At 36.6% G+C, this 20,904-nt stretch overlaps 1 protein-coding gene across 1 annotated transcript in view; it reads right to left on the reverse strand.

The window, feature by feature from the left end:
- The window catches only part of PLD1 (phospholipase D1), a 201,881-nt gene that overhangs the window by 131,222 nt on the left and 49,755 nt on the right, over positions 1 to 20,904 (reverse strand). The window contains exons 2-5 of the mRNA XM_051983176.1: positions 5,919 to 6,103; positions 3,429 to 3,556; positions 882 to 1,027; positions 520 to 628 (exon numbers count right to left, since the gene is read on the reverse strand). Coding sequence (XP_051839136.1) covers positions 520 to 628; positions 882 to 1,027; positions 3,429 to 3,556; positions 5,919 to 6,072 — 537 coding nt within the window. The 5' untranslated portion in view covers positions 6,073 to 6,103. The remainder of the gene's footprint in view (positions 1 to 519; positions 629 to 881; positions 1,028 to 3,428; positions 3,557 to 5,918; positions 6,104 to 20,904) is intronic.

Here is a 20,904-nt window from a genome sequence, read left to right on the forward strand (position 1 = left end):
TTAATTTCTTCCAATTTTACCCATAATCTGGCAGGTAAAAACCTAGAGTTACCTGAATTTCAGAGAGGTTATGTCATTTGCATAGGCAGTTATTGTTTGAGGTGGTAGGTATTTCAATCCAGTTATTCCTGATTCCAAGCTCTGTCTACCAAACCAGTTTGCTACCATGTAATTACTTTTCAAATGGAAATGTGATTTTATTGGCCCAGGAAAATCTAAGTAGGGAAACTCTCTCTACTACACACAGATCTACAACTACTCCACAGTGTAGTCTTAGATGGTTAGCTGGGACAGTCAGTGGTGAAGGGAAGTAGTGAAGTTCCTAGATGAGACTAAGACCCAAGTCTTCATGAGTCTGGGCCCCATCCAATATGCCATACTGCCTCTCTCTCTAAATATGGGAGAATATAAGACACACAGATTTCAGAGGACCCACTAAAGATGACAATATTTAAGTCATAATGAGTTTGATTTGTTTTCATTGGTAACAGTTGTGGCAAAGGAAGGTGAGGGACTTACTCTTCTACTGGATAACTGCTCCTCTCTGACCATATTTTCTGATGTCCGAGGTAAGCTCGGCATTGCTCTTGGTTCTTCTCCTTTGACATTTTGTCTTCGAAATGTGTGCCTTGAACACACACAGAAAAGGAACGTTATTGGGGTAGAATAAGCATAGAAGCTGAGGAAACTTGGGAAGAAGACAAACACGGGAAGAAATACAAGGAAACATGGGAAGACTGGTTTTGAGACAAATCAGTAAGAAAACAATTATACAATTACAACAATGAAATGAAAAAAAAAAAGTACGCATTCCCAGAAATGTCTACATCTCTGTATCTTTATCTTGATATTTTGAATTCTGAAATAGATGAAACATTTACCTTTTAGTGGGAATTGGGATTCGAATAAAAGCTTTGTACTTCAGTAGTTCTCTATGAAACTCTTGAAAATGCTTGAATTTCCTTTTTACTTGCCATGTAAATTCACCATGGGTTAATTCAATAGTGTAAAGATTAATACTTGGTACCTGCAGTGACAAATGAAAGTTATTGGCATCTAGATGGCATCTGATGACTGTAAGCCATTTAAATGACTTTTTAAAAATGAGGAACTGAGTCACATCATAAACTTGAAACATGTACAAACTGGAAGTAACTTTATTTTCAGAAAGTTGCTCAATGACTCTTGTAAAATGACTTCAATCCCCACATTTTACAGAAGTAGTTAGGTGATTTTCCTAAAAAATGGTATGAGTATTTCATATGTTCATCACTTCAAGTACATCATCAATAGACTCTCAGGTTCTGAGTTCTTTACATGATGTATTCCTAGAAAGCAGTCATCTAAAACCATATGACTAGAGACATTAAGTCAATTGTCCTCAGCCAACCAAGCACATAGACAATTGGAAAAAACAGTAAATAATGAAAAGGGGAAATAAAGCCAGGAGATTGTAACCAGAGGCAGATAAGAAAGTAGGACTGCTCTGCTCTCTTTCTCATGCCCCAGAAATCATATAGACAGCACAGAAAGGGGGAACTTCCAAGGCCTTAAAGTGGTAGAGTCTTAGGGTTGATGAGAGTTATCACGAATGTCCTTCTATTCAAAAAGATCTCCCTAACTCCCCCCCTCCTTCTTCAGCCCACAAATGAAAGATTCAAGCTTAAAAGATCCTTCATAAAGTAAGTTACCCTAGAAGATTGCACTATGTATTACTATAATTAAATCATCACATTGGCTAAAATGAAACTACATGGGAATAAGAGCTTTAATTTTGGGAGGTGGAAAAGCATAAATCTGCATCATAGGGATCTTAGGTATAGGACTAGCTTATGGAGACCACCATTGTTGGAAGGCCTTGGGTATTCACAGGGTACTGAAAACTTGGAAGGTAAGATGGAGGAGGGGCCAGGAAACAGAAGGAAAAAAAAAACACAGTAAAAGGAGGCAAAGCAAACCTTGCCTACTCTAAAATTTTACATAAGGATGTAGTGGCAATGATGTCCTGTGAGTTGCTGAAAAATCATCTTGGTTCCATCTTTGACAGATTGCTAATGTCCAAAGTTCTCCAGAAATGTGGCAGAGCACCACATGGATATTGTCATATAGATATTCAAAACCCATTCATTAAGTACTTATTATTGGCCAAGCACTTTGCTAGGAGTCATATAAAGATAATTAAAATGTAGTCTGCATGAAAAGAGACAGAACTTTCAGAGCTCCATCTCTCAGTGGAGGTGAGAGAATCAATATAATGTGCCTCGGTTATACCCCAACAGGAATATTATATTCAATTGAGGATACCACATTTTAAAAAAGGATACTGATAAGTTATAAAGCAATGGTGGTCCTATAACCTATAACCATAAGCTAGTCCTATACCTAAGATGTTTATGATGCAGATTTATGTTTTTTTATCTCCCAAAATTAAAACTCTGATTTCCACATAGTTTCATTTTAACCAATCCAATGATCTAACTATAGTACAATCTTATAGGATAATTTACTTTTTAAACTTGAATCTATCATTGTGAGTTGAGGGAATGGGGGAAGAGCTGGGCAGAAAGATGTCCATGATAAATGGCCTTGGGATTATACTACAGGTGGATTGCTAGGAGGAACTAAGGCTGTTTGTCATGAAAGAAAGAACTCATTTGAAGGGTTGTTAAGTGAAAGAGGGATCAGTCTTGGTCAACAGGGTCTCAGTAGTCAGAACTATGATAAGTAGGCAGAATTTGCAAAGATGCAAATTTAGGTTTTATGTAAATTCAAATTCAGGTTCTTCAGCTTCATGCTCTGAGCCCTTCCCACTGTACGGTGATAGCAAGAGGACAAAACAAGAAACAAGAAATGGACTCATTGATCCTAGCTAGGGAATAAGGATATGAAGACAGGGACAAAATGGCAGACCTGAGGAGATAAGAGAATATAACAGAAACAAAATAGAACCTGATTGGGAAATAACCCAAAGAAGAACAGTGTCAAAGAGGAAAGAAAATAGGAAGGCTTTAATGCACTTGGTGGGTTTTTCTTTAAAATCCTGCAGAACCCAGGAGAAGCACAAGTCTTATCCTGTGCTTTATAATTATATGAAGTGATCCTGGAGTCTTAAGCAAAGGGCAGGCTCTGGCAGGTCCTGCCAAGCTGGCAAGAAGTTGGATATAGACCAGATGACAAGATCTATGTTTCTTGGCCAACTGACCAAAATGTCTAAATCCTAAGAGATTCTTCATCAAGTTACTGGCTACCAAGTAAATTCTGGTGGCCAGAAACTTATGAAGGCTCTCCACTCAATTAGCATGGCATAAAAGTTGTTACCTGCACTCCTGTAACATGCTCACATCACTGGGAACAATCTCTTGGATATATAAAAGCAAGTAAATGAATTAGTTATGTAAAAACATGACTGTGGTGACACGTGTACTGACCCTTGTTGTTGAGGTGAATCGCTCCACTTCTAGGACCTGGGCTTTGATGGGACACCCAGTGAGATAGGTGGTTATGTTGGGGTCCTTAAATCCTTGAGTGTGGTAGATAGCCGAGAAGGGGATGCGCACTAAAAATAATCAATTAATGAAAATAAACATAATAATAGCCAACAATCATACAAGTATTTTATACTTTTAAAAGTGCTTTGCATTTGTTACGTCCTTTGATCCTGCCCTATAATTTAGCTACTAGTCTCAGCACATTGAGACTGAGAGAAGTTAACTTACCTAAATGTCACCAATCAGGTTAATTACTTGGAGTCACATGGTTAGAAAACATCTTAAATAGAATTTGAACTCATTTTTTTAAAACTTTTTACTTCCTCTTTCCTCCTTTGTCTCTGGTACTGGCCCCATATCATCTCAAACTTGAACTACTGAGGCAGGCTGCTGGTTGCTCTAACTGCCTCAAGTCTCTCCCAGCTCCAGGCAATTCTCATTGATCATCCTGATATGTCAGTCTAACTGGTCATTCTCTTCTTCAGTAAATGCTGGAAGTTTTCCATAATCTCTAAGTTTAAATATAAAATTACTTCTCTGGATTTTAAAGTTCATCAGAACTTGACCCATTCCTACCTCTCCTGTCTTCCCTCTTTTCAAATACTCCAATCTCTTCCTCAAATAATCATACTCCATCTCTGGACTGATGGTCCTCCAAGCCTAGAGCTCTCTTTCTCTCCATCTCTGCAGCTGAGTTTCCCTGGATTCCTTCAAATCTCCACTAAAACTCTACTTTTTTCAAGAAATCTTTGCCAAAGCACCTGAATCTTTGTGTCTTCCTCCTGGGATGACTTACAATTTTTATTATGTTGTCTCCCTCACTGCAAGGTGAGCTCCTTGAAAGCAGTCTGGTTTTGCCTTTCATTGTAGCCTTAGCACTCAGCTTAGTGTCTAGTACAGAACAGGTGCTTAATTAATGCTTGTAGACTTGACTCCAAGTCCAGCACTTTAGTCATTAGATCATGTTACCTCTATAAGAACAAACTAACTATAAAATGCTTGGTATTGATATTGGGTCTTGGGTAACAAGATCATAGAGTTTGACATGGGAGGATTTTGGAATTCTCAAAAAAAAAAAAGATGACAAAACAGACTGAAAAAGGTGAATTGATTTAACTATGGTAATATGGGTAACAACAGAGGCCTCATTTTTGTTTTGCAAAGTGGTTAGAAAGTTAGCCTGGATTCAAATCCTCCTTCTGGCACATTCTGGCTATGTGATTTTAGACAAGTCACATAACTTTTCAGTGCAACAGGCAACTTTCTAAGAATCTAAATTATAGGGAAAGCGATGATATTCATTATTAGAGGAAACTTCCTCAATCATTCTTCATCCTAATGAAGTCACAAACAAAATGAAATGGAGAAATTTAATAGCTTATAAGCAGCAAAAAAAGAGATTCTGGATTTGGAGTCAGAAGAACTGAATTTTAATCCTAATCCTGCTGCTACTTCGGATAAATCACTTGATCAAGTCTCTGTTTCTTCCTCTGTAAAAGGAGAGTTTTGGAATAGTTGGAAAGAAAAGGAGTAGAAGCACATTTATTGCTTTGTTGTTCAGTGGTTTCAATCCATATCCAACTTTTCTGACCCCATTTGGAATTTTTCTGGCAAAATACTTAAGTGGTTTCTTTCTCCAGATCATTTGACAGAAAGGGAAACTGAGGTAAACAAGATTAAGTGATTTGCCCAGGGTCACACAGTTATTAAGTGGCTTGAGGTTGGATTTGAACTCAAGTAGATGAATTTTCCTGACTCTAGACAAGGTGATCTATGTACTGAACCACTAATTCCCAAATACCATGCTAAGTGCTAGAATAAAAATAGAAAAGCCAGATAGTTCTTGCTTTTAATTAGCTCAGTTTCTATTTGAGGAGACAACACGTATAGGAGAGTTCAGCTGCTGGGAGGATTGAAAAACTTGGTATTCTTTAGGTCACAGGAGCATGGCTGACAGCAAGGTTGGAGGAATCCTTAGGATGTCAATTGTTTGAGTGGCCACATACATTCCCTAGTCAGGATTCTAGAGGGGCCAGGATATTCTTCACTGGGGAGAAGAAATCCTAATAGAGCCTGTGGAGGGTGGGACAGTAAGGATTCTGAGCCAACTCTGCCATCCCTAACTGAGAATCCAGTCAAGTGGAGGTTAACATGGGACCTCTTGTGTGATGATGATCTCAAAAGTCTATTCTAGCTCTATATCTGTCATCCTGTCATTGAGTCCCAGGTCCTCCCAATCCAACGCTCAAAATCATATTCCAAGGGCTCTTCTCAAAGCTCTGACCTTTAATTTACTGCTTTTATAGAACTACAGCTTCATTCATAACTTATAAACCAACCTACTATCCCCTGCACCCGCAAAAGAAGTGTATTCCTCTCTCCCAGCTTAGCAGCCTTTAGGTGCTGAAGGGAAAGGGACTTCTATCTTACCAGGCTTAGAATCCTCTGGGGATAAATCAAAATCCACTTCCTCTCCTTCAAAATGGAGGTCCCTGGTATCCAGGTTTTCTATTAAGTTGCTCATGTCGGCAGCGATCTTCTGCAGTGCAGAGGTGTTTACTCGGGTTTCATTCTTCAGAGACATAGTAAGTTCTGATGGAGTTGAGGCCCAGGAGCTGGGAAAAAGGAAGTGGATTTTAGTGGTATTTAGCTTCCCTATGTTGACAGAGTAAAATTTTACTCATGGCTTAAATCCAAGATAAAATGTACTACACTGAAAATTTAAAAACCACAATCACAAAAACACCATCAATCAACTAGCTGTACGTAGTCCCTAGCCGTCTTAAGTAATTCCATCCGATAAGCACTTATTAAGTACCTACGGTGTACAAAAAAATCCAAAAGCCAACAAAATAATCTTTATGATCTATGAAAACATGATGTATACTTTTAAATGCAATTCATATTTGAGCTATTATGATTACTACGTAATTTCATTAGTGTTGTTCAGTTATTTTTCAGTTGTGTCCAACTCTTCATAAAAAGTTTTCTTGACAAAGACAGTAGAGTGGTTTACCATTTCCTTCTCCAGTTCATTTTACAAATGAGGAACTGAGGCAAAAAGGGTTGACAAGTCCAGGGTCCAGGTGTCTCTCTCTCTCTCTCTCTCTCTCTCTCTCTCTCTCTCTCTCTCTCTCTCTCTCTCACACACACACACACACACACACACACACACACACACACACACGCAAGGTATTTTGAGGAAGGAAAAAAATATTAACCTCTAGGAAGATAAGGAAGGATTTCCTGTTGAAAGTGGGTTCAAACTGAACTAGGGAGTTTAGGACTCCCTAGAGACAAATGAAAAATTCATTGCCTTTGGAGAAAGAGACAAAGGCTTACAGGTATGAGATGGAAAGTTCTGTTAAGAGAATAGCCAATATCCCAGTTTGGATAGTATATTGAATTTGGGAGGGAGAATAATGGGGGAGGGGTGGGAAGTTTAGAAAGCTAAGCTGGAGCCAGACTGGGGGCAGTTTAACAAATAGATTGTTACCTTTCCAGACAACATACTAACAATACTAACTGGCATCTATATAGCACTTTTAAGTCAGCAAAGTACATTGCATAGATTATTTTCTTTGACCTTTACAACAATCCTTTTGAGGCAGGTGCCATAAAAATCTGATATCTGGAATCTATGAGGAACATATACACACAGATACACATATATGGGTATGGATATGTGTATATTGTATACAAATGTGTGCATGTATGCATGTGTGTTGTGAGTATAGATGTATGTGCACATATATACATACATGTACACACACATTTATGAGAGAACATTTATGCTCCCTATTGGAGCATGGTCAAAGAACATGAAGATATAATTATTAAAGGAGGAAATGTAAGCTATCAATAACTACAGAAAGAAAATTCTATTACCTTTGATTGAGAAAGCCAAATCTAGAAAGCCTTAAAATACCAAGTTACACATGCCCCAAAATGATAAAGATACCTCCTCCTCTCCAATGATTGAATGTTGTCAGAGTCATGTGGAAATGGAAGTCGAATAGATTGTTGATAGGACTTTATACTGATAGAAACTGGTAAGAGAGATGTGTGTGAAAGGTAATGTGGTTCAGTGGATAGGGAGGTTTTTTGTGACTGAAGAATACAGGTTTAAATACTGCCAATATTAAACATACTGGTTTTGTGAATCCAGACAAGTCACTTAAACTCTCTCAGTGATCGAGCAGGGAGAGGACTTTTCATACTGCAATGAAATCACAGGTCAAATCACTGTATCTAATGGGACAACATGTAGTAAATGCTGCAGTTTGACCAATAATTTCATTGCTAGATTTTTAGAAAAGTAATAATAATAATATAAAGGGAAAATAATGTAAAATATTCTTTGTATTAAAATAATGAAAATACTGGAAACAATCTATATATGCAATAATTAAAGCCAATAGATTATAGGGTGCTCATGGATTGTTTTTTTTAAGCCTCAAATTCAGTAAGTTTCTATCAAGCACTTAGGCTAAGGTATAAAATTCCTGTCCTAAAATCTATTCTGGAAGCCAATACATACATAAAGAAATATATATAAAGTAAATACTGAGTAATTTTGAGGAGGAAGCACTAACAGTAAAGGTAGAACATTATGGAATTCACTTTGGAGGAAACTTGAGACTCCTTACAATAGTTTTTCATTTCCTATATACTCCTGTTTGTTTCAAGACTTTCCTAGTTGATTAACATTTTGTTTCTAATAAAAATACAAATACACACACACACACATACACATATATGTGTGTGTGTGTGCGTGCATGTGTGTATCTACAGTATATATGTATACAAATCTTATTTTTATATACATGTTGTTTAGTCACTTTTCAGTCATGCCCAAATCTCTGTGACTCCATTTGGGTTTTTCTTGGCAAAGATAGCAAAGTAGTTTGCCATTTCCTTTTCCAGCTTATTTTACCAATGAGAAAATGGAGGTAAACAAAGTTAAATGACTTAACCAGGCTCACACAGCTAGTAAGTGTCTAAGACCCAATTTGAATTCAGGAAGATGAGTCTACCTGACTTCAAGCCTAGCATTTTATTTACTGTGCCTCTAGCTACCCATATATATGTGTATGTGTATATGTACAATATAGATATAGGTATATAATAAAACTTCAAATGAATTTGGAAAGGAACATAGAATAATTCCCTTGTGAAATGCCTTTGATTTCATATTAGATTTTATTTCTTTTATGTTAGTTTATTTGATTATTTTCTTTGTTGTAGGCTATTAAATGCACTATATATACCTATATACATATTGAATTTTTATATATGTGGTATATATATATATATGTATATATTATATGTATATGTAATTATAGACTGTGTATCTTTTAGAAGTCAACTTGGGGAGAAGGGTCTTGCCCTGAAATTGGGTGCTTAGACTTAAAAAGAACAAGGTGATATGAAATGTCCACGAGTCTTTCATCAGTGGGCTGTGGTATATTACTAATAATGAAAGCTGGGCAAAAAGTAATGGAAAATCTTTCATCCAAGAAATGTACACTCACAAAAGAGCAAGACTGGCCAGATTGCAAGAAAGAGGGTTAGTTCCCGCATGTCAGGAGGGAGCTGAGCTACACATCAATTAATTTAAACAGAACCATTATAGAGACATTGACATGTTTCACTGTGATCATTTTTGCCATGGAGAGGCAGATTTTCAAAAAATTAAAATTTATTGTTCGGAAATTTTTCCTTTTAATAAAGCTAAGTTTTCTTTGCCTTGGGAAGAATGTGCTTTAGGAAAATAAACCCCTCAAGAGTGAGGACTATATGCTAGTTACTCCTGGTTATTTTTATTATTGTCATCTTTTGGGGGGAGGGGGATCCCTGATTATAGCACAGTTCCTGGCAGATCATGTTTAACAAATGCTTGGTGAATGTATAAAATTGACTTAATGGATAAATATTCATCAAGAGCATCAGGACAAGGTACTGAGGGATAAAGAAAGGAAAAGGGAAAGAAGCAAGCATTTTTAAAACACCTATTATGTATCAGGCCTTGAGTTATTAAGAATGTTGCAAATATCTCATTTTTATCCTCAGAATAATTTTGAATGATTATCCTTTTACAATTGAAGAAACTGAGGCAGACAAAAGGTAAGTGACTCGAAGTTAAATGACTTTTTCAGGGATTGAATTTGTAAGTGATTGAACTAGAGTTGAGTTTGTCTTCCTGAATCCAAGTCTAGTGCTCTATCCACTCTTATCATGTAGCTGCCCCTTTTTCTCCAGAGAATTTATGGGGTGTAGTGGGGGAAGGGTAGGAGTAAGCTCAAAACAGGGCAAGAAGGCATGGAGGGGTTACAATCCGTTCTAGGAAAAGGGTGATGTACACATCAAGGACACCATGATTCCATTCAAGTGTCCTACAGAGGAAACAGAGAAATGGTGCGAAATTAACTACTCTTGGAACATAATCAACAATAGCAAATGCCATGCTCAGGTAGCAACATACTTCTTCTTGACGGGCTCCCCTAGAAAGAACAATTTCTAAAAGAATATTATGCTATTTCATGGGCATTTGAACATGGAGACATTAAAATACTATTCTCCAGGTATAAAACCATTGTACAGTATCCATAGTAATATAGCATGCCATATGTTATGGGGTATAGGAAACGCACGATACATCTCTTATCAAAGAGTTTGGCTTAACATTAGTTTGACTGAAAAATACATTCTGAATGGAAATTATTCTAACTGATATATACTCAAGGTACAAGAATGAGACGCAGGCTTCTTTAAGAAAAAGGGTTCTATTTCACTCAGACATCTAATCCCACAAGCCGCTGCACATCAGTAACCAAGGTAGTGGGATTTATATAGATTTCATTTTTCATTTCAAATACTGAGTTTTGAGCCTATGGTACTGTCAAGAATGTTAAATAAAAATTCTGTATGTTGCGTATAGAGAGAGCTTCTCAGTTATATACATGAAAATGGAGTCTAAGACTCAGCAACTTTGGTGGGTGAAAGTTATAGGTATGAAATATGAATTATTAATCAAATATATTTTTTATGTTTATAATTATTATATTATAGCATATCAAGCAAAGGCTGGATGACCACTTCCTAGGTATGCCATAAAGGGAACATTTGATTAGGTATGAACTGGGGAAGATGGTTTCCTGTTCCAACTCTGATTCTATCAGGAGGGATGCTAGAACATCAGGGCAATATGGCTAGGGCAAAGAGATTTGGAATCTCAATGCCTGTAACCATTTCTTTTAATCAACAAAAGCCCAGGTTGTAAGTTTATTAAGGTCATGAATGAATATGTTTCTGCCTAAAGAATTGAACCTGAAAATAACTCTAGACAACATTCTTTCCAGTTTCCACATCTATAAACTGAGTCTTTTCAGGGCACTAATGAGTAGATGACTAAGCAAGCTCTTCAAGGTCATTTAAGTACACAAAAAATGACAATTCACTGTACAGTAGCATGTATTTCATCTCCCCAGTTTAGAGATTTGGTGATTCTTTAACTTTCTGAATCCTTGGCTTGCTCCTAGAAATTGATATCTCATATCTCACATCTCTCCTGCCTCACAGTAAGTTATCTGAGAAACATGAAATGAAATTGTGTGACAAAAATAAGCCATAAGCTTGAATGACAACATAATACCGTCTTTGCCCCCAAAGAGCAAATATTAAAAAGCATGGATTCCAAAGTTTCACTCCCCATAGTCACTGTTATCAGAAAGTTTACTCTGATTTTTATTTTGATGCATTTGTGATTTCATCGCTTTTTGTTGCTGTTTAATCATGTCGAATTCTTCATGACCCCATTTGGGGTTTTCTTGGCAAAGATACTGGGGTGGTTTGTCACTTCCTTCTCTAGTTCATTTTACAGATGAGGAAACTGAAGCAAACAGAGTTAAATGACTTGTCTAGAGTCACAGTCTGAGGCTGGATTTGAACTCAAGAAGAAGAGTCTTTCTACCTCCAGACCCCACACTCTATGCATTTTGACACTACCTAGCTGCTCCCCTTCCTCTGATTTCATTAGTACAGATCAATTTTCTGCCAAAGCAATTCACAATTTCACTTCCCCTCACAGACTGTTCGATTCTCATCCTTCCTCCACCCCACCCCAAGTATCCATTCCCGATATAGCATCTCACTCCCTTCACGTGGCTCTTCTAGTGTCTATAATATTACTGGACCACCTCCTTTTCCAAGCTTACTTTTCACCAGTAATGATATTGTATATGACCCTCCAGTTACAGATGACCATAGAGAAACAGTATAGATGACTGCCAAACACAACAGTTTGTTAGAAGATCCAGATCTGCTACTTATTAACTGTGTACCCTTAGATGATTTAATTCAAATTAACTCAATACAATTCACTAATCACTAAGAGACTTATTTTATGTCTATTATATGCTAGGTTCTGGAGATACTAACTGAAACAAATCCCCAACCTCAAGAAGCTTGCATTCTATTGAGTTAAATAGTAAATATTTACATAGTTAAATAAATACAAACTATATACACAAAAAATTACAATGTAATTTGGGGAAGTCTAGTGACTGGGAGAGTTAGTAGAGGCTTGGAGATGCCTTTTTATAAATATAATACTAAAGATTTGCAAAGATGTGTATGTGTTGTATACACTACATAGACAGACAAACAGATAGATAAATATTCATTTGATTCTCACAGCAACTCTGTGTGATAAGTGCTCTTAGGATCCCCATTTTGCAGCTGAAGAAACCATACATTTCATAAGGAGAGGCCGATCTTGAATCCACTCTCTGTGGAACACCAGTCCAAAGCTCTGTCCACCCTCCACTATCCCAAGGGAACATATCTTTGTGGTTGATTTCCTTCTCCATAAAATAGGAAAAATACCATCTGGGACACTTTCCTCACATGGTTGCTTGAGGGAAGGATCAAATGAGGTTAAGGACATAAATAACTTTACTTAAGGAACTAAATAAATGCCAGTTGTTTCCATAAAATTCCCAACATTCTGGTGGGCATATTCACTGCCATGCTGGTTACTTGTCCCTAGTCATTAGTGTTCTCTTCCTCTTCCAATTTACTTCTCTGGGTGCCTGTCATAGCTCCAACTAAGCACCTTGGGGATACATAAGGCTGTTCTTTTCTCTATGATCTCAGACCTTCACAAATTAAGTAATTTATGAATACTTACTGGATTGGATCCAGCTAGTGCTTATATATTACTTTACGTTCAAGTCAAGATTTATTTAATAACCTGAGGTCATATAAGTAGATGGAAGTTGGGGGATGGGGATAGAGTTAATTAAAATTATTCCTTTTTTTTTTTTCTGAATGAGATTCAAGTAACCAAATATTGGATTTAGAATCAGACAACCAGAATTCAACTCCTTCCTGTCTGAGTGACCTTGATAAGCCCTTTCACTTGCCAGAACCTTGATTTCCTCATCCAAAAAAAAATGTGAAAAATGATAAAAAATGATAATTGCCTTTTTGAAAGTATTATTGCTTTGCAAACTTTAAAGCACTGAAGAAATGTGTTATCTCTCCATAGAAGAACAGAAGCAGGGATAGGACTTAGGATTTCCTTAATATAGCTGAGAACATGCCCTCTACCAGTTCAAGTCAGAACTTTCTCTGAAATTTCTGCCAAGATCTCTGAGAAAGAGGCAAAGTGACTCCACCAGAGTCACACAACCAGTATATGAAAGAAATGGGATTTGAATCCAAATCCATTCTCTCTACCCTATTACCACAGTTCATCAGACAATGACTCCTATTTCCTTTGTCCCTGAGTTCTCTCGAACAATGATCATACTCTTCCTTGCCATCATCTTTCCTTTTATCCTTTTCTTGTTTTTCCCATGGGATGCTCCCTCTGCTATTGTCATATTTCTCACCGGAAGTTTTTAGCTTCTGACACTAAAAGGCTGGCCTGCCAGACAGACAGAGGATTTCCTTCTGTTCCAGTAGTGAGGTCACCTAAAGAAACTAGATCTCTCCTTGCCAAAGTCAGCTGATAAATAGTGTTGGGAGATGAGACAGCTTCAATATCTGCCCCAACATACAAAGAAGGCCTTCAGCATTTATAGATATATTATTGATATATTGTCATTACTTTGGCAACAGGCTAAGACTACACCCCCAGATCATCACCTGAAACCACATAACCAGAGTGCCACTGCCAAGGGCAAACAGGTGTCAGAGCTTTCCTGTCCATGGCCAAAAGGAAAATAGGCCCTCCCTAGGGAGGAAGTCAGTCTTAACACATTTTAAGACTTCAAGAAACTATAAAACTGTCTCCGTGGAGGCAGGGAAAGGAGGAAGAGGAAGGGGAAGAGAAGGAGAAGAGGAATAAATAATCATTTATATAATGCCTTGCACATCTTACAATGATCCTATGAACTATATGTAGTTATTATTATTATTAATATTACTATTGTTACCATTTTCATTTTCCAGATGGGGAAACCTAACATTCAGAGAAGTTCATTGTCTTCGGTGGTCACATGATTCCCCCAGGGGTACATAAGTACTAAGCACAGGCAATGGGATTTGGGCTTGGGTTTGACTTCAGAGACAGATAACTCTATCTAGTACCATGCTGAATACCTAAATGACTCGTCCACAGTTTCTCTTTAGCAAATGCCAGAAGTCGATTCAAACAAACTCAGGTTTTCCTTGACCCTTAGACCAGTGTTCTTTCACTGCCCTCCATTGCCTCTTAGAGATAGTATCTTTTCAAAACTTTGTCATTCCCTCAACTCTTACTCCCTGAGTCACCTTCACCCGGGGCAACTAAATAAATATTTTTTGAATAAATGAATTTTACAAATTGTGTTTGAATTTTACAATTTTATTTGGAGATTTGAGAGACAGGATGAAATAGTAGACACTCTCTCTGTGTCTCTCCCTGTCTCCCTCTCCCTCTCCCTCCCTTTCTCCCTCTCTCTCTCTGAGACTTCCAAATGATTAAATAAGTGGTAGCTAGTTTCTCCAGATACTCTCGCTCATCCATGCTGTACCATCACATTGCTCCCGATGGACAATGTTGTCTCAGATCTGGAAACTCCCTTAGCTTGTAGCACAGGCTCTCCACTCAGGGTTGCTAAATAAAAGGACTCTTCACCAGCACTGATGAGCAGAGCATCAACATACATGCAATCATGGACCATTCAAGTTTGAAGATGAATTTAGCAAAATATGGTAGTGCTAAGGATTAGATCTGTGATTTTGTGGATGTTGAGAACTCATTGATAATTCAAACCAGCATTTTCTTTCCAATTTATATTTTAGAGAGTTGCCTAGGACACCCAAAAGGTAAATGAATTGCCCAGAGTTACATAGCCAATATGTGCCAGAAGTGGGACTAGAATACAGATCTTAATCTCTAAGAATATTAATAATAACAGAATTTATAAAAGATTATGGACAACAATCACACAAGATGGGCAGGAGTTCACTTTGCATTGTTGGAGAAGAGATATAGATCAATGGAATTATAGGCCAATAACTCATAATCCTATCAAGATGGGCATTCCTTCAAACAATTCAGACTGACGCTCATCCTGATTGACTATCATATCATACTTGGCAATTCTCTATCACTTAGAGTTGGCCATACAGAGTCTAGTCATTCTGATTTTCCTTAAATTCTCCTGATATTTTATGTTTTCCAATGGAACACATATATTATTGGTAAATAAGGAAAACATAATAAATGTTTTAATAATAAAAAAAATGACCAAAAGAAAATGAGAAATCAGATCTACAAAATGGATCTGATAATTGACGTGTGGAAATAGGAACAAAAGGAAACATGAAAAATTATATCAGGAAATCAAGGGCTATTAATTGATCCTTATTTGTGTGTAAAACTATTTTTTTCTCTGAATATGTACCTAAATTCTTGCCAGGAAAGTTGGTGCCCAAAAGGAGTTTTACAACCTTTCTTCTCACAGTATTTATAGCTCAAGTTATTGAAAATTTTGGAGTAAATAAGACAAGCCAAATTAAAGAAGATATATCATTCCACCTTTTCTTGTTAATTTATAAAGACTTTAGATCCTATTGATTAAATAGGATTATGATTCATTTGGACAATTTTCTTTGTATAGCAAAAGTAGACCCCATGGCTATCTACCAGAGAAGTGATTCTGCCCTCTGGCCAGGAAGTTAATAATTAAAATAAAAGATGATATGATCGATGAAAGAGATTCAGTTGTCAGACTCAAAAGATTAAGTGTAGATAAACTCTTTAAAAGGCTTGGGTATATGTAGATATATGTATGTATATATAGATATAGATATAGATAGATATAGATATAGATATGGGGGAATATATAAATATTTATATAGATGGATTGGTGGATGAATGTGTATCTATAAATATATCTGTGCTTAAGTGTAACCTGCTCAAGGGTGTTGGGGGAGATGAAAGGGGAAAAAAGAAATAAGTAAAAAGTATACACAGAGAACAAAAGGATAACCTGCAAAAAAGCAAAGATGTTTAGTCATGAATATAATGATTATGATTAATATAATGTGTTCTATTATTACATATGCTTTCTTGTAATGGAAATTTATTGTTATAAATTTTGAATCCTTCTAATATTCCCCTGGGCACATGACAATCTTTTGTTTTATTTTGTTTTTTTCCTTTTCTGTCTCTGTTTTTCTATTTTGTTTTTTCTTATTTTGTATCTAGTTTACTAAAAAAAAAAAATTTAAAAAAAGGAGAAAAAGACTTGGGAATAAAATGCATGTCAGAAAGAATGAGTTAAAAGAAGCATATGAATGAAAGAAAAAAGCATTTAGTAAGAGGGGCAACTAAATGGTGCAATGAATAGAGTGCTGTGCCTGAAATCAGGAAAATCTGAATTTTATTTCAAATACTTTCTAGTTATGTGACCCTAGAGAAATCATTCAACTTTTCTCAACCTCAGTTTCTTTGCCTATAAAATAGGGTTAACAGTATCTACTGATGTGAACAATAAGGAAAACTGGACATTTTCTCTTATCCTCATGATTTCTCAATACTCTCCAAGATAGTTATAAACCAGAAGTAATATGATTGCAAGTACCTCCACCGAATACAAAACCAAGATGCCTAAGAGGAAATAATTTGATTAATGAAGTAGAGAAGGCTAATCACTAATGCTTAAGATGTTGTTTAAATATTCTTTTTCCAGCCAGCCCCTCCACTATGACTGGACAGACAAACCCAGGCGAGCCAACAGCCTGGTGTTCTAGGATCCATTCATTTAGCAATTCCCCTGAGCGCTATTGTACTCTCTGCCAGAACACCCCCTTGCCCCTGCTCATTTTCCACCATTCTGTGGCAATAGGCAATGAAACTTAATCCTGCCCTGCTTCCCTGAGAAAGAGCTGAAGGTAGTCAAGTAGAACAATGTTTTGCCTAGACCAATAGCATACTGCAAGCAAGGTTAAACCAGAGAACTAAAGAAGCTGTATCTGGGGCCAGACACTAGTTTATGAATGGAATTGTACTAGACCTGAAGGAAAGGGAATGGCATTCCTCTGGGGTCAATTCTCTCCCCTCAGAAATCATTTGGAGAAGGGATTGAAGCTGGTAAAAAGGGAATTTCCCAATGTGGGAAAAGGCTGAGAAAATTTTAGGGTCCATTCCTTATGAATTGATCATCAAAAGGAAAGAAAAAAAGATAATTAAGGGAATAAGGGAGGAAATAGAAATTAATCAATCAAAAAGTATTTATTAAGCATCTACTATGTACCAGGCACTATGCTAAATGCTGGATATAAAGAAAGAGGCAACAGACAATCTCTACCTTCAAGAAGTTTACACTCTAATTGAGAAGTTTGCCAATGATCTCAAGGAGAAGAAAAACCTGTTAAAAAAATTTTTTTTGAGCTTGAACAGATAAATCAATAGGCAATATATTAATAAGAGAAGGGAAAGATGTCCTACAAGTTATCCAATCTAGTCAAATATCCTGAATAAATATAGCAAGACAAAAGAAAATGAATGAATATCTCTTGATTCTCTGTGAATTCCCTCAAGAAATTCCTACTCTGTCTTGGGTAACTTTGGGTAAACTTCTTAGCCTCAATTTCCTAATCTATAAAATGGGAGCATCAGAATAGCTTAAGCAAGCAATTGATCGATAATTATTAAGCACCTACTATGTGCTTACCACTGGAGTCTACAAAGGGAAAAACCCTAAGGTATTAAAAAAAAAAACTAAGCAAGGGTAAGAAAATATAAAGAAGAGACCATGATATATTCTAAATTCCCTCATATCTACTATATGCCCAGCATGGTGTTAGGTACTCTAGAGCTTAGGATCCAGTCCTGCTTATGTTGACAAATATATGGATTGAGACTGAAAAGGACTTCAGAGGTCATGAAATCAAATGCTTTCTTTTTACAAATGAAGAAACTGAGGCTAGAAGGTAAAGGGATTCATTATAAGTTATATAATGTAGATATTTGTTATATTATATGCATATTATTTATTAATTAAGACTCCAAGTTCACAGGTTTTAGGGTTGAAAAGAGCTTTGAAGATGATCTAGTCCCAACCCCACATTTTACACATTAGGAAACCGAGGCCCAGATAGGGGGAGTGGCTTGTCAAAGGTTAAATGGCAAGAGTTGAGATCTGAAGTTAGGCTGTCAAGATTTCTTTCCAGAATCTCTCTCATAAACAGTAGTACTTGAGTCCTAAATTCTCAGCTCCTCTGCCCTCTGCAGCAAACAGGCCTCCAAACCTTCATTTAGTAACTAATGTGCTCTTTCACCCACAATAATATATAGTGGTGGGTGAGCAGCTGCCAGGGACAGTGATCCTCTTTTTTTGGCTCAGCCAGAGAAAAAGAATGCTTTTAGTGTTTACAGTTCAGATAATGTAATTGGTTTCATTACCTTCCCATGAAATTATGTTCAGAGATCATTATCACACTTAGTACCATGAGGAGAAAGTATCCATGAAGAGCTCACAGCAGCTCTGGGTGATTCGGTTTGCATTTCCATTAGGGGAAGAAATAGGTTCTTCTTTCATTATGAACAGTGGCACTCTCTTCTCAGACAATCTCCAGCTTCAAGTAGAGAAAGCCAGAGCTCTCTTTAGGGGCAGTATGGCACAATATAAAATACACAGAATTATCTACCACCTATATGATCTTGGGCAACTCAGTAGAATGTCTCTAGATCTTGATTTCCTCATCTAAAGATGAGAGCTGAATTAGATGATCCTTGAGAGACTTTTCAGCTTAATATCTCTGGTGCAATAATCTTTTGATATTAGTTAGCATCAAAAGTATACGATCATCTCAATATAAGGGTTAAGGGACCATGTTTTTCGTTTGTTTGTTTTGCTTCTCTTTGTATCTCTAGCACTTAGCACAGGTCTGTGTTTTTCGTTTGTTTGTTTTGCTTCTCTTTGTATCTCCAGCACTTAGCACAGGGTCTGTTCATAAATGCTTATTGACTGAGCCTGGGCAGAAAGCTTCAAGAAATCCAGGACCCTCCTTGCTCAATAGTGAAACTGGCAAATATTGTGTCAATTATACCAAAGTGTGGAGACATCGATGACTTACTTCCTACTTCTATATACTTAGATATTTCTTACTTTTGACTATAAAGTGCCAGGCAGTCTGATATTATGTTTCTTTTATCCACTGACACCAAATTAACAGTGTAGCTCTCTAAGGACCATATTAGGAAGCATCCTTCCCTTCATGGCTTGTTGAATTAATAGAATGAAAGATTCTAGCTTCTGCTTCTTGGTGTTCATACATAATATGTCCCCCCCCCCAAAAAAAAAATCCCTCTTCCTAATTTCCTTCCTTGTACTGCACGGAATGCTTTTCTTCCAACCCTCTACTTATTGAAATCCCCAACTCCTGGAGTTTAGTTCAAATGCCAACTCCCACAGGAAGCCTTTCTTGACTCTCCAATAGTTACAACTTTTATTGTTCTTCCAAAATGACTGTATATAAATTTTGATTTTACTTCTTCTCTCTTAGTAACTATATACCACTTCATCATCTTCCTTATAAATGACTTTATTATGCATATACCTACACATTTAGTCTTGTAAGCTATTAGAGGGCAGGGGTTGTATGGATGTCTATGTATCTCTGACACCTAGAACAGTGTCTTATTTGTTAAGCACATGGGAGATTTTGATACATGTTTATTGATTATTGTATTGATTTTTTTTTATCCCTGATGCTTAAAACAATGTCTGGTGTATAATAGTCATATATAATAGGATGTAAGAAATTGTTATCTAATTCATTTTCAAATTTAATTTTCTTAGTCAATCAGGCTTGAGACTGCATTTATTTGCTTCATGATAAAGGGGACCAAGGGGTACACAAATGTGTGTGTGTGTGTGTGTGTGTGTGTGTGTGTGTGTGTGTGTCTTGGAGGGAAGGAGGGATTGAAGGGATAAAAAGGAATCTGTACATTTCCTAAGCAAAATAACTTTGAGTTCATTAATCAGTGAGCCACATTCCTTAAATCAAAAATCATTGCTATTTGGTTGTTCCAAATAGAAAGATGTTCTTTCTGCATTCATAAGTATAGTTGACAACTCATATTTACATGTACTAGAGAAATAAATGTCCCAGATTTCTCAGTTACCTCCCAAAGAATATAGTTTTCCTCTCAAAACTCATTAAATCCAAACACTGCCCATCAATCTGATGTCCTTGTTTTCTCGTATTTCATTAAAATGAGATTAGTTAGAATTTCTGCTGGATAAACATCCACAGACACATCTAATAGCAAATGAATGCTAGAAACTGTCTTATTCTCCTAAGGTAGACATTGATATATATCCCCACACACATACACACACACATGATATATACACATAATAAAGTAATAAATCCAATTCTTTGTCATCAAGTAGGTCCTTAATACATGACTACTGACCAGAATTGAATTTCTATTGTATAAAGACAAATCTATATGTTAGTTGTAAGATAAATGTTAGAAACTAGTGTTACTCTTCAAATCTTGTTGTTAAATAAATTGCCTTTTTTTTTCCAAAAAGAAACAATTTACTCTATTCAAAAATTTAATTCAATTCACATTTGATAAGAGTTCCTGTTGGATTTAACTCAACCAGGATTTCTTGAGCACCTGCCAAGTACCTTATTCAAATAAAAGTCCTTCCTTTAGCCTCTTCATTGGTCCATCTAAGCCAATTTAAAAACAACAACAACAACAACAACAACAACTTGTGAACATCATCTTGAGAGATTTGTGGTACAGGTGAACAAGTGATAAATTTGGAGTCCCAAGGCTTGGGATCAGATTCTGACTCTGCCACTTACTAATTGTATAATTTCAAATGAATTCCTTATTTCACTGGGTTAGGTACTCTATGTAATGGAGGTTTCGTGAAGGCCCAGTCAAATGAGGGAG

This window comes from Antechinus flavipes, chromosome 3 (assembly GCF_016432865.1).
Source record: "Antechinus flavipes isolate AdamAnt ecotype Samford, QLD, Australia chromosome 3, AdamAnt_v2, whole genome shotgun sequence".
NCBI classification, from domain to species: domain Eukaryota; kingdom Metazoa; phylum Chordata; class Mammalia; order Dasyuromorphia; family Dasyuridae; genus Antechinus; species Antechinus flavipes.